This window comes from Belonocnema kinseyi, chromosome 9 (genome assembly GCF_010883055.1).
Source record: "Belonocnema kinseyi isolate 2016_QV_RU_SX_M_011 chromosome 9, B_treatae_v1, whole genome shotgun sequence".
Lineage (NCBI taxonomy): Eukaryota > Metazoa > Arthropoda > Insecta > Hymenoptera > Cynipidae > Belonocnema > Belonocnema kinseyi.
In genome coordinates this window covers 83,524,800-83,542,518 of record NC_046665.1, presented here as the reverse complement: position 1 = coordinate 83,542,518, position 17,719 = coordinate 83,524,800, and the positions used below count along the sequence as shown (strand labels likewise).

The 17,719-nt window shown below is 26.7% G+C and overlaps 1 protein-coding gene across 1 annotated transcript; it reads left to right on the top strand.

Annotated features, from left to right (window-relative positions):
* Window positions 1-3,549: 3,549 nt before the first annotated feature.
* Window positions 3,550-16,783, top strand: LOC117179693. The gene is made up of 7 exons (XM_033371718.1): window positions 3,550-3,636; window positions 3,934-4,140; window positions 7,642-7,700; window positions 7,770-7,895; window positions 13,443-13,622; window positions 16,284-16,466; window positions 16,538-16,783. Coding segments are annotated over exons 1-7 (903 nt in total). The 5' UTR covers window positions 3,550-3,635; the 3' UTR covers window positions 16,685-16,783.
* The last annotated feature ends 936 nt before the right edge of the window (window positions 16,784-17,719 follow it).

The following is a 17,719-nucleotide window of genomic DNA, read 5'->3' as shown; positions in this document are numbered from 1 at the left end:
AAAAGTATTTGGCATCGGTTTGCGGCCATTTTGCCAAATGACGTCACTATTGATTCGAGCGTTTTTTGTACCGTGTTTACGGGGTGGGGCGTGAACATGGACATAAAAATTGGCGTGAATCGCCAACTTGAAACTTTCATTATTCAAGTCTTCCAAAATTGGAAATTCCCACTTTTTTATATTGTGTGAGATCATTTACATCCCCCTATTTGTACCGAAATTTTGCTACAAATAGTCCCTTTCAGATCACGGATTTCGTACGGAAAAAATCCGGTTACTCGTATCGAAATTTTGGTACACGTAGCAACCGCCTTGTTTTTTTTCTTTACTGCGGTATACAAAGGATCTTGGAAAAACTTGGTTTCTGGCACTAATTTTTATTTTTTTTTTAGAGTAGGAAGAATGCAGGTTAATTCTTATAAGGCGATATAATTCTCATATTTCTTAATTTTTCCTTGGTTTTATATATTTCTTAAATTCATATTTGATCTCATGACTGTAAACCACATGAGGATCCAGATGAGGACCTTTTAAGGCATTATCTGCAATTTTTTGAAAGGCTGCAGAGATTACTCCTCGCGCCCACGATCATAAGAGAAATGCTTGGAAGTGATCAGAATTCAGAAGTTACGACGGTTACTTCATTCTTTCCTTCTATTTTAGCTGACCGGTTATCCCACATTTATTCTCTTTTGCATAACGACGTTCAGTGAATAATCATATTTATCTATTTTAAATAATGCTAACTAATTTAAAGGATTCAATATCACATTGATTTTACATTTCTTTATACCCCTTAAAATATCTGAAAGATATAAAGATAAAAACAGTACATGTGACTCTATGTGTATGTATAATTATATCAAATGATTAGATCATCAGTCATGACGTTACATACTCCTTCCATATGAGATGAGACTAGAGGTAGAGAGAAAGGTGCGATCGTTCCGAAATTACCATTTTTCAAGAAGATTCGATATCTCTGTCTATCACATGAGGTTTGAAGAGAGGATCGATATGTTTTAATTTTAAAACCACATAGATGTGAGTTTAGATTTTAGTAACCGGAATATAATATCTTTTTCGAAATCCTCTCTCTTATCATATGACAGAAAGAGATATTCGATTATGCCCATGTATTATTACGAATAACGAAGAAATGTACTTCATTGAGTATTTCTAAATTAACGGCACACTCGGTCGGTAACGTCGAAATCTATAGGGCTTTAACACTTGGTGGAGCGCAAATAGAGTTCTTAAATTCCCGAGAATTTAAGTTCAGGTTATATAACCGAGAATATGACAGAATTTGGGAGAATTCAAAAGAATTTAAGAATTTATGATTTTTAACAATATTTGTATTGTTCAGATTACGTCAGCGGTTGAATATACATTATTTTCTATCTCAGACATATTCAGGAATTACAGTGTTTCATATACAAATTAAAAATTTTCAAATGTATTAATTTATTTAAAAAAAAATTGTTTTCTACTTTAAAAGATAACTCTTTAACAAAATACTGGAATTTTCAACAAAATAATTGAATTTTTAACATAATAGTTCAATATTAAACCTTAAAAGACAAATAACTGACGAAAAAGTGTCATAGTTTATATTTTAATAAAAAAGAATGCAATTTATACGACAAAAGAAAAGAATTTAAAAACCAAAAAGACATATTTCTACCGAAAAAAGATTTTTCACTTAATAAATTTATTGAATCTTCAAACCAGAAGACAAATTTTCTTTATACAAATTCAAATTTCAAACAAAAAACATAACTGTTTAACAAAAAATTAATTTTTCACAAAACTGATGTATTTTCAAGCAAAAAAATGCAATTTCAAACTAAAAAATAATTAATAAAAAATACGCGAATTATTAGCTGAAAAACATCAATCTTAAAAAATGGAAAAGTTCCATTTTCTATTAAAAAATTAATTCTAAACAAACAAAAAAAGAAGCATTTTCCACTAAACAGTTAAATTTTCAACCAGAAGCCTTCAATAAAAGAAATTTCACAATGTAGTTTAACTTTGACCCAAGTAGTTGAATTTTCAATTTAAGAAGATTAATTTATAACAAGATAATTAAACCTTTAACCCACGAGATAACTTTTTAACTTAAAATATAAATCTTTAACAAAAAAGTGATTTCTTAACAAAGCGATTAAGCCGAATATCTTTAAAAAAATAGTTGAATTATTAAGCAAAGAACAATTTTTAACCAAAAAGTTTCATTTGCATACAAAAAATGAAATTTCTTCTATAACAGATGAAGTTTTAAATTGAAAAGATAAATTTTAAAAAAATATTTCAATTTTCTCTTGAAAAAGGTTTTAGTCGAGTTTTCACCTTTCACGATCAAACTACGAATTTTTTAACAAGAAATAATTTACTACCAAAAAAATTGAATTTTCAATCCAAAAAGACGAATTTTTAACCAAAAAGGATGACTTTTTAACAAAATTGTTGAATTCTTTAGCAAATAGTTGCATTTTATCAAAAAATATAAAATTTATCTTAAAGCATAAGAATTTTTTATTAAAAAAAAAATTGAGTTTTCATCCCAAAAATATTCCAGTTACCTCAGTTACATCAAAAATTGAATTTTTTCAACCAAAAATAATGAATTTTTAACAAAATAGTTAAATTATCTATCAAATAGTTGCATTTTTATAAAAAAAAAAGATCAATTTTGAACTAAAACAGATGAATTTGTAACAAAAAAAACAATTTTTTTTTATAAATGGAACTTTCATCCATAAAATATTTCAGTTCATTTTTCAACACTAAAATATAAATTTTAAACGAAAAATAAATTTTCTACGAAATAGTTAAGTTTTAAAGAAAATAGTATAGCATAATTTCTAACCTATTAGTTGCATTTTTATCAAAAAAAAAGACTTCATTTCTGCTAAAGCAGGTAAACTCTAAAATAAAAAAGATAAACTTTAAAACAAAAAGTTGAATTTTCAACCGAAAAGTTAACGAAAAAATTCAATTTTCTATTAATTAAAATAAATTCCGAGATTTTCATAAATTCTCCGAGAATTTATTCCTCGGTTATATTCTCGGTAATATTCTCATTCTCGTTACCATTCTCAAAGTAATATAACCGGCCCAGAACTCTAATTACTAAATTTACGTCACGTTTGAGTTTGACTGAAATTAATTTTTTTAGGTGAAAGTACGTGAAAATTGTGAAATCGCTTTGTTTTTCAGATAGAAAAGCCATTTCTCTTATTATTGTTGGGAATTTTAACAGTGTGACATTCAAAATCCATCAAGAAAAATTATGTAGTGCCGCGTGATTGAGATTAGGTTGCATTGCTGTGACTGTTGATGGTGACAGTTTTTGAATTTCGGTATATAGTGCGTTAAATTTATTGAAACATTATAGTGTTTTTCAAAGATGTCAAACTATAATTTTTGCTCCTTGAAAATATTATTCAATGGTACCGCCCCTTGCGTGCTGCGCATGCCAGAAATATTCGCGCTCTGACAACACTATCTTATAATATCCTTGGTGCTCCTTCCTTTTTAATTATACGTCCGTGGCGTTCCTGATGGGTAATTAATTCAAAACCAAACCGTTTTAAACTGTTCAAAACAAGGACGATAACAGAGAGAAAAGTGAGTTAATTTTTGTATCTATACATTATGGAAGAAAGTTCAAACTTAATATATTCCTCTAATAATTTGATTAGAATTTAAGATTTTTAGATAATATGGATGGTATGGATAATATTTTATATTTTGAGGTTATGTGGCGAACCAAATAACAAAAAATTCAAAACAAAGTTTTGTTTGCATCTGTAAGAATTACACCCCACGTTTTTTAAATTTATCCTGCAGACTAAAAAATGAAAAATATTCAATAAATAATACTAATTTTTAGATGAATATTCTATAAAAGTAAATTAATTCTAGTGAGTAATGAAAAAAGGATAATTATGGATGTTTACGAAGCTTTGATCCAGCTACAATATCCGAAGATAACACTTGTAAATCCAAAAGACGTCGAAACTCAAATTCTTACTGGAGAAAATCGCGTTTGTCTATTGTCGTGGCTTCTACATCAAAATCCTAAATTCACCTTTCCGCCTTTAAATAAGTTGAAAGGTGCAGCATTGGAAGGTATGTAACAATGTACGAATTAACAAAATTACAATTGGTTATCAGTCATCCTTTTCTAAAAAATACGTGTTACACGACAAATTATTATTATTTTTGACAGCCAAAGTTTACCGCCTTAAATTTAATTTTTGCTTTTTCAATAAAAATGTTTTACTTTTTTTTTATTTTCGATCCTCTGATATGATATATTTCATTTTGATATCGACACTTTATATATTTTTCACATTGTCGGAGATTAATATTGTTTAAAGAGATAAAAATTTCTCAAAAAACGCTGTTTTGAGTTTTGATATTTGGTTATAATTAAGTTGAAGTTGGCGTCCGTTATTCAGAAGCGTTCAAATTTTGAAGAACTTGGTTAATTAATATTTCTTTATAAACAAAATTAATTGAACCAAAAATGCAACAAATTAAATTTTAACAATCAGTTAAAATAATTAATTTTCAACCAAGAAAAAGTGAATTTTCAATAAAATGGATCAATTTTAAAAGAAAGTGATGAATCCTTAGGAAAAAAAATGAATACTCAACTATAAGTCTAATAGTTGATATTTTCATTTAAAAATGGTTTTAATTTTGAATAAAAAACGGTTGAATAAAACCGTCATACAAATCTTTAATAAATTATTTTAAGTCTCTACCAAAATAGACAAATTTTGAAACAAAAAGAGGAATGCTTAACAACAGAGTTTAGTTTTCAACCAGAAAAATATTTTTTCGTTCATAACAAAAATTTTATCCTAAATATTCAGTTTTCAAGCCAAAAAAAGGATTTTTTGACAAAAAATTGAATTTACGACCCAAAAACATACATACAACACACAAACATACATACATACAAAAGATACATTTTCTAACAAAATTATGAATTTTAAAACTTGAAGATTAAATGTTTATCAAAAAAGAGAAATTATAGACAAAAAACGGTACATTTTAATTTTCAGTTGAACAAATTAATCCCCTATAAGAAAACTAATTTTCAACTGAAAAGGTGAATTAGTCACAATGACATTAATATTCTACCAAAAAATACAATGTTTCAACAAAATCTAATAATTTTCAAGCAAATAGTTGAATTTTCAAATGAAGATAAAAAAATGTTTAACTAAACATGGAATAGTTAAATTTTCAGATACAAAATTATTTTACAACAACAAAAAAAGATGAATTTTGAACCAAGAGAGGTTTTTAGTCGCTTTATAAAATTGACAGGATAATTTGAACAAAACCTGATTTAAATGCTACAGATCTTTCTGTTTTTTTCTCTAAGAGGTATTCATCTTAAATCATAATTTTTAATATAACTAGTAGAAATTAAGCGTTTATTATCAGTTTTGGGTTTTAATATTATTATTTAAATGTAAATAATGCAACGAAAATGAGAAAAATTGTTATTTTTAATTTATGGTAAAAATACAATTTTGACTGTTATTTAACAATAAAGTTAAGTGTACACATTCAAATCAAAACACTTAATTCACCACGTGAAAATTCAACACATTAAATAGTAAGTCGAAAAAGTCTACACATTAAAGTCTACACATAATAACTCTGCACATTAATTCTTTTGAATTTTAAATTTCGTTATTTGAAAATTCTACACTTTAAAATTGTGCAAATTAAAGTGTACACGTTCCACTGTGCACATTAAATTGTACACGTTGAAACTGTACACATGGAACTCTGAACATTGAAGTAAACGCGCTAAACCTATAGAAAATATGATTTTTATCACTTTACTGTAAATAATAATTTGTAAATAATAATAAATTATAAGTTTACATATAAATTGTCTGCAAAAAAATCCTCTATATTTCCCTGTGAATGCACAACGGCGATATTATTTTATGCAGCTAAAGATTAAATAGGAATGGTATCTATAAATGAGAGTTCTATAATAATATATGTTAGCCTCTGTAACTCGGGCAGTTAGGTGCTAGGCCTTCATATTAGAATTCCGCAGTTCGATCTCTGACCTTTGAAATATTTCCTATATACTTTTACCGTATTTTTAGTGGTTCAAATTCCAATAAATAAATGAAGATGGTCCTGAGCCACCCCAAACTAAACATTAAATATATTTTCTCAATTAAAAAAAGTAAAATTTTGATCTTTTACGAAAGCGGTCATGTAAATGTGAAAACTAAGTAGATTTGAAGATTTTTGAAGCGGAGTTTTTTCTCTGACCAACTAGAACTAACCCAGTAAAAAGATTGTTTAAATCCCCCCACCGTCAAAAATGAAAATTTTGAGTTATATTGAAAACGGTAAGAGATACGCGAAAACTGACAACATTTTCTGGATTTTCAAGAGGGAAATCGCTTTCAACGAAACTGTTAAGGTTTTCACAGAGGGGTATTGTTTTGCACCTACATAAACTAATCCAATCAAAAGTTTTTTTTAATAATAAAATAAATGTTGAGTTATCTTAAAAACTGTGCCAGGGCTTAGGCATAGGGAAATAGTGGGGGAGAGGGAATTGAAAAATGAAAATACTTAGTTCCGGGGAGGTTAGCCCCCCCCCCCTCCCCAAGCCTGGCTACGGCACTGACTGTGAGAGATACACGAAAACTGACAAAATTGTGAAGGTTTTTTCAAATGCGGATGGCCCTCAGCCACCCCGATTTAAACCAGTAATCAAATTCCATTTGTTTAAGCAATTAAAAATTAATTAACCAATGTCATTATATAATCCATAGACTAATAGTAATAATTTTAAGGAAAAAAGCAACAAATTTTCAACAACAAAAATTATTGAAAAAAATTCCATTTGTTTCAATAATTAACAATTAATTAACCAATGATTAAAAATATTCCACTAGAACAATATTAATAGTTTTAAGTAAAGAAAGACCAGAATACAGTGTTCAAAAGGTCGATCTCATAAAGAATGGACATTTTTTTTGAGGGTGTTTTCAGGTACTCGTGGGGATGTGTTAGGGGTGTCAAACCCATATGTCTGATACATGAAATTCTTCTTTGGTTTATTCTCAACAAGCCCCCATACTTTCGCGTCACATTTTTCCGAAACCTAAAAAATTATTCCATTAACTCAAAAAAGTGATTTTTCTCCATCCATTTTACATGGGAATTTTCAAGTCAAAACGGGCACCTATTAAAATCGAAAATAAAAAAAAATTAGAGAATTTCTTTTTTCGGATTTGGAGTGAAATTGGGGGGATCGTTGCTCCCTGAAAAAAGCATTTTTGAGTCACCCTAGTCTACATTTAACCGTGTAAAGTATGATTTGCATATTTTCTTCGTATAGAGTTTAAAGTGTAGACATTAATGTGCCCAGTTTGATTTGTAGGCCTTTTTATCAGGTAAAATTTATATCTTGACTGTATATAACGTGTATCAAATCTTGTAAGATTTTCTGTAAAATCTATAATAAAATTTTGGAAAATAAACCGAATTTTTTCCAAATAAAGGGCAATTAGTGCGCGCGTAGCGCGCACAATGTTCTAGTTTGTTAAAAAGAATGTTTTTATCAAATTTCAGAGGAGCTCTTCAAATACTATTCGCAGATTGGTATTTGCAGTGACAAAGATAAATTATTAGTAAGTTTCTACTGTTCAGATTATTAAACTGTAATGTCAATTATAGGCATTAAAAATATTTATTTCCAGGGTAAATGCTCTCTTAAAAGTCAGATCAGTACTCTCAAATTACTATTGCTCTTCATGAGGAATATTAATGCGAATCAAAAAACTGAAGATGAAGCTGATAAGGTGTCCATCAGTGATACTTTACAAGTATGTTAATAAAACATTGTTGTCTACCAGAAGCGGCAGAGCCTTTTTTTCTAGGTGGGGCAGGGGCATAGACTTATAATATTAAATTGCATAATTTGTACATAGTATAGTAATCTTATACTATGTAAAAAGTTTATATAAATAATAACTCAACAATAAATAGTAAATCATAAATTACAATAAATACATGTATCAAGTTAGGAAAGATTTTACAAGGATTCCACAAAAATTTCAATGCTTTTTCAAATATTTGAAATATTTTGAACATCGAACGGGACATGGAATGGGAATTTTTATAGAGAATTATAATTTGGATTTAGAAAAAAGTATTTTAAAAAAATCCCTGTTCCAAAGTCAGAATTCGCCACAATTTAAAAGTTTCCTGTTTAAAATTTTAGATAAAGAAATAACTTCAAGTCGTTTTCAGAATAGGAGTAGTATTTCAAAGAAAAAATATTTCTGAGTTATAATTGAAAATTTTGTTCTGTTCGTTGCAAATTCATTCTTTCTTAGTTGAATTTTTTAACTATTTGGTAAAAAGTTAAACTCTTTTTTAAAAATTTTTTTCATCAAAGATTCATAATTTTAATTGAAAATTCGTCTCTCTTTGAAAATGTAACTACTTCATTAAAAATCAATTTTTTTTAACTAAAAATCTATTTTGCTGAAAATCCGTTTATTTTATTTTTTATTTGTTTAAGAATTAGATTTTGAATAGAAAAATTAATTTGTGGATGATACAGAATCAATCTGTTTGGATTATTACATTTTCTGAATAGGAAAAGAAACAATAAAAAAATTTGAATAAATTTGTAAACTTGCTAATATTTAATACATTCATTTTACAAAATTTAACTAAAAAGATCTCTTTCAACAAATTAAAGATAAAATATTTAGACTCAATTAAAAGAACTCTTATAATAATAATAATAATAAAAAAAAACCCTGCATATTAGAACGAATCACGAGTTTAGTATCTCTGTTGAACAAATTTTAATTTAAGTTAAAAAAGAAATCTATTTTTTAATTAATAATTTTATGCAAAATGAGCATGAAAAAGATTCGCAATTAATAACCAGACTTCCAAGCCATCTCACTTTTCAGCTCATTTGAGAAAGAAAAAATTACAAGTGAAAAAAGAGGGAGAAAAAGGGAAAAAGTCAACTATAACCATTTGTTGGAAAATTGATGTGCTTTGTGGAAAATTCATCTTTTTTGTAGAAAATTAATCTTTGTGGTTGAAAATTGATCTTTTTGTAAATAATTCAACTTTCCAGTTGAAGATTCATCATTTTAGATGAAAATTCATCAGTTTGTTTGAAAATGTGTGGTTTTTAATTGAATAATCAGCTATTTCGTTGAAAATGCATATATTTTGAAAAAAAAAGTTTTTTTGTTGTAGAAAACTATCTTTTTCTTTGAAAGTTAGACTTCTTGTTTAAAAATGATTATTTTCTGTTAAAAGTTGTAACATTTCGGTTAAATATTTATAATTTTAATTGAAAATCATCTTTTAAGTTGGCAATAAAAATATTTTGTTTAAAATTAAACTCCTTTGTTAAAAGTAAATTTTTTGGCTGAATATTCATCATTTTAATTAAAAATTCATTTTTTGATTGAAAAATGAGCTATTCGTTTTCTCTTTGGATGAAAAGGAAATTTTTAAATGAAATTTTAACTATTATTTCAGTTGAATATTCCATAATTTTAGTTAAAAATTCGTCTTTTTATTCCAGTACAAAATTGAACTATATTGCTGAAACTTCGTTTGTTGTTGTTGTTAAGAATGAGATTTTCAACGGAAAATTTAAAGATTCTATTTTTGTTAAAAAAATTAAACTGTTTGTTTAATTCAATTGAGAATTTGAATGTCCATTTTTGGTTGAAAATTTATGTTTTCTTATTCAAAATTCAACAATATGCATGAAAATTTTTCTTTTTTATTTGAAAATTCTTCTGATGTACAAATTCTTCTGTTCGGTTACAAATTCAAGTATTTATCATTGTAGTTAAAAATTCATTTCTTTGATTGAAATATGAGCTATTTGAAAATTGCTTTTTTCTTTGGAAGAAAAGGAAGTTTTTGCCAAAAATTAAACTATTCTGTTGCAGATTTGTCTCTTTTTTGTTTGAAAATTATTTTTTTTAACTCAAAATGTAACTATCATTCTAGTTTGAATCAATTTTTTGACTAAAAATGTAATCATTCAATTTTTGGTTGAAAATGATCTTTTTCGTTCAAAGTTTGTCTTTTTTGGTGAAAATTAAACTTTTTGAAAATTCATCTCTGGTGAAAAATTCAAATATTCTAGTTACAGATTCATCATTTTAGTTAGAAATTCATCTTTATGGTTTAAAATTCAACTATTGGGAATGGTTAAACTGCGATGCGCCACCTGGTGAGAAAAAATCCTAACTGAAAAGAATAGGTGCGATTTCCAAAATCGTCCACTTTAACAAATTTTAAAGTTTAGATTTTAATTGTCAAGTGTACATTTTATTTTAAAGAATTTTAAAATGCAGTTTCACAGATTTAAGCAATTAAAAATTAGAAGCGTTTGAAATCGAAGATTTTCGATAAATAAACATTTTTAGCTGATCAGCTGTGAATATAAATTAATAATGCTTTAAAAAATTGAATTGTTCTTTAGGATTTAAGAAGTGAATAATAATTAATTTTACAAGACGATTTGAAGTCAGTTCGCAATTTTAGAATTTCCAGATTCTAACGTTAAAAATTATGTAAACTACTTCAATTGGAAAGTCTCATTAGTTAAACATTAGTTAAACATTTTATTTAAATGTAAACGCCTGATTGAAACTTTATAAACTGTTTTTAATTTTAAAACACAATTAAAATAATGTATTCATAATTAAAAGTTTTTATTAAATTTCACACATTATTTTAGTCTAAAATATTAAATTCTTAAACCATTCAATTTGAAAATTTTCAATTAAGAAAAATAAGAATTATTTAATATTTAGAAATGTCTGACTGTTTATTTAGAATCAGTAATGATAGTAAAATAGTAAAAACTAAATTTTGAACGTTAGATTGTAATTGTTCTATTAAAAAAATGTAATTTTTAAGTCAAATAGTTGAACTTTGATTTATAAATAACAAGGGACCAAATGTATGGGATACAGTTAATTTTTTCCCTATTTTGCTAAGATGTTCGTAAAAGATAATTTTTTCTATATAAAACTACTCGAAAAATAGTTTTTATTTTTTAATTAATATTTAATGAAATAATAAAATAATAATAGTGATTATTAATTGCAAAGATATTACAGAAATAAAGTGTTGTTCCATGCATTTGATCCATTGTTTTCCCCCTCAGCTTTTAACAAAGTGAAGTTAGCTGACGGTTGCAGTGAAAATACCTAATAGGAAATATTTTAGATAGATTTAAAAGATTTCACGAAGAATTTAATGATTACCCAAAGATTTCACAAATATTTTTAAAGGATTTGAATGATTTCTCGAAGAATTCAAATATTTCGTAGATTTCAATGATTTTCAAAACATTTAAATAATTTTACAAATATTACTAAATATTTTTATTATTTCGCAAAGATTTTGAAAGATTTCACATATATTTAAACGATTTCACAAAAACGTAAATCATTTTACAAAGGTTTCAAAGATTGCACAAAGATTTCAATGATTTACCAAAGATGGCACAAAAATTTGTATAATTTCATAAACATCAAATGAATCAGAATTTTAGAAATATTTTTCAAAAGTTTCTAAAGATTTCAATGATTTCCCGAAGATTTAAAAAATGTCACAAATACAAATATTTCAGATAGATTTCAAAGATTTTACAAAAATTGTAAAGGTTTGCCAAAGATTTCAAATATTTCGCAAAGATTTCGAATAGATTAAAAAGATTAGGACATAAAATTATAATATTGAATGGTGTAATTTGTACATAGTGTAATAATATTATACTATGTAAAAAAGTGTACACAAATAATAATTTAACAATAAATTGCAAATCGTAAATTAAAATAAGTACAGATATCAAATTCATATTGACCAATATTTTACAAATATTTCAGCAATTTCATCAATATTACCAAAAAATTTAAATTTCGAATGGTTTCAAAAATATTTTACAAGAATTTCACAAAGATTTCAATGATTTTTCAAATATTTCAACTATTTCGCAAATATTTTGGATAGATTTAAAAGATTTGAATGGTTACCCAAAGATTTAATAAATATTTTGCTAATATTTTTTGTACCTTTAAGAGATTTCGGATAGATTAAAAAAATTTCACAAAGACTTTAATGATTTTCCAAAAAATCCACAAAGATTTCAATAGTTTCACAAATATTACAAAACATTTCAAATATTTCGAAAAATTTCCAAAGATTTCAATAATTTCCTAAAGATTTAAAAAAATTCGAAAACATTTCGCAAAAATATCGGATTGACTTAAAAGATTTCACAAAGTGTTCAATTATTTCACAAAAATTTCCGTCAGATTTCAAAGAGTGCATCGAGATTTTATTCGTTTTCAAAGATTTCAAAGGTTTAGAAAAAATCTCAAATGGATTAAAAATATTTCACAAAGATTCTAATGATTTCCCAAAGATTTCTAAGATTTCACAAATATTTCAAATGTTTCACAAAGATTGCAAAGATTTCAGAAAAATTGCACCAGATTTTAAATTATTTTTCTAACGATTACATAAAGATTTCAATGATTTCCCAAACATTTCGATAATTTTACAAATTTCAACAAATATTTTTAATGTGTCGCTAAAATTTCCAAAGCTTTCAAAAAGATTTCAATGATTTCCTCAACATTTCAATAATTTTACAAATTTTACCAAATATTTAAAATATATCACAAAAATTCCTAAGATTAAGATTTCAGAAAGATTTTACAAAGTTTTCAATGATTTCTCAAGCGTTTAAATAATTTTACAGATTTCAACAAATATTTTGAATATTTCGCAATGATTTCCAAAGGAGTTGAATGATTTCTCGAAGATCTCAAAGATTTCGCAAAGACTTCAATGATTTCCTAAACATTTTAAAAATGTTACAAATATTACTAAATATTTTAAATATGTCTCAGAGGTTTCTTTCTAAAGCTTTCAAAAAAATGTGATAAGATTAAAAATATTTAGCACAAACCTCGGATATATTTAAAAGATTTCACAAAAACTTCCATGATTTTACAAAGATTTCAAAGATTGCACAGATTTCAACGATTTACCAAAGATTGCAATAAATTCACAAACATTATCAAATATTTCAAATAGATTTCAAAGATTCCAGGCAGATTTTTGGAAAAATTTAAATGATCTGGTGAATTTAATCATTTGATTTCATAGGAAGATAAATTAATACGTTACCTCTCCCTTGTCGATTTATGTGTGTGGAACGGGGGGGGGGGGGGTATTGCCCCATGTGACTGTTGGGACGCCGCCGCTTCTGTTGTAAAACAAATCTATTATTTCGAAAACAATGCAATAGTCTTAATTTTCAAAATAAATGGTACCAATGATCGGGATTTATTTTCCAACAGGAGTATTTTGAGAAGGACGTAAACATCATTCCTGCTGGTTTTAGTATCAGTACAAAATTGACTCAGGCAGAAACAAATAAATATATTGAAGAGACTAAAATGAGGGCAGAAGAAGTTAGGACTATGATTTCGGACTCTAAGGATCAAGTGCCCGAATCTAAATCAAAATCATCGGTTGAGGTAAAACTGTCTATTTTTAAAAGAAGTTACTCTTAAGAGTAGAAAATCAGTTCCAGGCCTCGGATTCACCACACTATTGATACTATTTTATCCCCTTTTTGAGAAATGACACCATTTTTCTACTATTTCGAAAAAATGACACTAAAGACATATACTATTTTCTTACAATTTTCCGCCAGGATACTCACCTGGAAAATTTGAAAATTTCAGAGGTTTAAAAAACAAATTTTAATATAAAATTGAATAACAATCTTTTATTTGTAAAAGTAAAAGTTTGTTTGACATTTTTTGTCTATGACTGATAAATCCTTCTTCTTTGAAAATTCGATTTATTTTTTATTTTAAATTAAAATATTTTTTGGTTGATATATCAACTCTTAAATTTTTCGCCGAGAATTCTTATTTTTTGGTTGAAAATTCGACTACTTGGATGGAAGTTAAACTTGCTTGTAAAAAATTAATTTTTTAGGTTGAAGATTCATAAATTTAATTGAAAATTCCTCTCTTTCGATAAAAACGTAATTCTTTTGTTGAAAAATCGTTGAATATTCCATTGCGTTAGTTGAAAATTCATCTCTTTGATTCAAAATTAATTTTTTTAAATCTCAAATTTAACTATTCAATTTTTAGTTAAACATTTTTAAATCAAATATTTTTTTATTTGAAAATGCATGTATTTTTTTGAAAAATTATCGTTTATGGTAGAAAATTAATATTATTGGTTAAACGTGTTTAGTTGGAAATTCGTATTTTTTGCTCAAATTTAATTGTTTTTTATTCGAAAAAAAGTATTTTTTGGTTGAAAATTCAACTACTTGACGGAAAACTAATCTTTTTTAAATCTTTTTTTGATTGAAAATTCAGCTATTCCATTGGAAATTTATTATATTTTTAATATTATTTATTAATTTACTATTTTGTTGAAAATTTAGCTATTCCATTTTCAGTTAAAAATTTATCTTTTTTAGTAGATACATTTAAGAATATCTTGTAATATAATTTTCTAAAGCTCTCTAAATCAAACATATTGATTAAATCCTTAGAATCTTATGCCATTAAGAAATTACTTATCCTTTAATAAAGTTACTTTCGCAAATTAAAAAACAGTTATTTAATTTTACGTAAGATATTTGCAAGGACTGAAAAGAAAAAAATTTTTTTATAAATTTCTGAAATGTATACATGTTTTGAGTTGATTGCTAAGAAAAATGCGAAATACTTTAATGGCTTTGTTTTATGAAAAATTATCACTTGGAAAAAGTTGAAAAAATCTGGAAAAATTTAGAAAATTTATTTAGGGATCATTCAAATATTAATAATGTTAGACGATGGGGAGAGAGGTAAAATCTGACGGTTTCTTATGGATGATCAAAGTAGTTCAATTTTCAGTCAAGTAGAATTTTCAATGAAAAATATTAATTTTAATTAAAAAATATAATAGTTAATGTTTTAACTAATAAAATATTTTCATTTTTATATAAAAATAATTGAATTATTGCTTTCTAAAAAGTCGTTGAATTTTCAATACAGAAGATTAATTTGATCAGAAAAGACTAATTTTCAAAAAATCACAAATTTTTAACTATATAGTTTAAACAGTGGATGTGATTTTAGTCAAAATTTTGTTTAATTAATTTTTAGTTTATATTTGTTTCGTTTCTAAAATATTTGAAGTAAATAATTACATTTTTAAATTAAATAACTTCACTTTTCAACCAGGAATGCTTTGCTAACATTTTTATCCAGTGGAATAAATTTAAAAAAAAGAACGAATTGTTTTAAAACAGTTTAATTTTGTAACAAGTTAAAGAATTTTCAAGATAAAAAAGACGAATTTTCTACAAAATAGTTGAGCTTTCAAACCGAGAGTATGAATTTTCAACAAAAAAGTTCATTTTCAACCAGTTAGTTGAACTTTTAACGGAAAACCAGACAAAATTTGCAATTAAAATTATGAAGCTTCAATAAAAAAAATGAACTTTCAAGAAATTAATTTAAGTTTAAACCAAGGAGTTGAATTTTCGAGTCAAGAATACGAGGTTTCTATAAAATAGTTGAATTTTTTACAAAATAGTTTATTTGCAACTGAAACTGATTTTTTTTACAAGATAGTCACATTTGTAACAAAACCAAGGTTAAATATCTAGAGAAAAAGATGAATTTTCAACATCAAAAAAATTATAGTCAAGAAAGGAATAAAATTACCATAAAAATGTTCAATTTTCAAGCCAAAAAGGGTTGTTTAACCAAAAATTGTAACAAAATTGTTGAATTTTCAAACAAATAATTTAATTTTGAACCAAATAATAAAATCTGTAACAAAAAAGGACGAATTCTTAACTAAAAATGTGATGGTAGACTTTATAATCAGAAATGTTAGATTTTATTATTGGGTTCAATTAATTCGGTTCGCATTTCTTTGAAAACGTGAGGAAAATAGGGAAGAGTCTTACGCCTGCGATAAATAGACAGGAATTTCGATAATTTATTGACTAAAAAATAACATTTTAAATTAAGAAAATGTTAAAATTTATTTTTATTACTTTTAAAATATTAGATTATAAACCCTTAAATTTAGTCTTAAGAATTAATTTAATAATCCATTGCATACTTTTTGATTTCGGACATTTATGACACTATTTTGACTTAATTACTTTTCAGGAAAGGCTCGCTAGTATCCAAGAAGTACAGAACGAAAAGTATAAACCAAGCTTGGAAAAGTTTACTGAATCGTTCAAGAATCTCGATACTGGGCCACAGGCACAGAAACGTCCTTTGCAAAATTCCTTTAATATGAACGAAATTATTTGTAAAATGGAATCTAGTTTATCAACCATAAAACAGGTTTGTTTTTCCTGATATTTCATTTAAAACTTTGCCACAAAATAGAACAGAATTTAATTTTTTTATTTCAGGCATTATATTGCAAAGACGATATTATGCGGCTGTCGATTCCAACCGGGTTGCACAGTTTCAATTCGCCTCTGCTTGAAACTGTAGATGATAGTGTATTTTGGCTTCAGCGAGTCTCTAATGTGCAGACTGAAGGCGATGATCTTTAATAATTATATATTATTATAATATTTCCGAAGACTGTGAAGTCTGTGACTTTAATGTTATTAATAAATTATTTTTGAACCGTTTTTTACTTATAAAAAATAGACTAATGTTTGTATTACATTTTTATTTAATTTTTAATTCTTTCCAACATTAAAAAAAAAAATTATGTGAAATAGGCGTCGCACGTCTACATAAAAAGTTCCCCTTCACTTCCCCTCTCTTAACCTACTTCCATTTCACTCTCATAACCCCTGCCTCTACACCCCTATACTTCCCCTCCCATCATTTGCCCTCACTACCCATACGTTCACTCTGCTCACTTCCTCTTCCAGAATTTCCCCTACTTTTCTTCCCTTAGTTCCTCTATCCTCATTTCTAATCATTTCCCTTACTTACACTCACTTCTCATACTTCCCCTCTATAATTTTCCCTACTTTCCCTCCTCATTTGCCCTCACTTCCTCTACTTACCCATCCATAACTTACTCTTCACCCCTCCCCTTACATAACCTCCTTCGCCTACCCTTTACACCTTTATTTATGATAATTTGCCCTACTTACACTCACTTCTCATACTACTTTTCCTCTAGAATATCCCCTACTACCGCTCTCCCTATTCCCTCCTACTTCTACCTTTTCTTCCCTTCTTTACTTCCTCTACTTCCACTTGCCTCACTTTTCCTACTTTCCTTTTCCAGCCCTCACTTCTCCTCTTACCCTCATTTCTAATCATTTCCTCTCACTTTCGCTCACTTCTCATACCTACCCTCTAGAATTTCCTTATTTCTTCCCACTTCTACCTTCCCTTCCCTTCTTTACTTCCTCTACTTCCACTCGCCTCACTTTCCCCACTTCCCTTTCCCGGCCCTCACTCCTCCCCTATAGGAATCTTAAGAAAATTCGTTTTTTTAATATTTTCAGACCTTCTAAAACCTTCTAATCTTTAAAAATTATTAAACATTTTCCTGAATTTTTTTAAATTCTGAAAAAATTTTAAAATTGCTTAAAAATATTTTAGATTTGTCTTTGACAATTTTA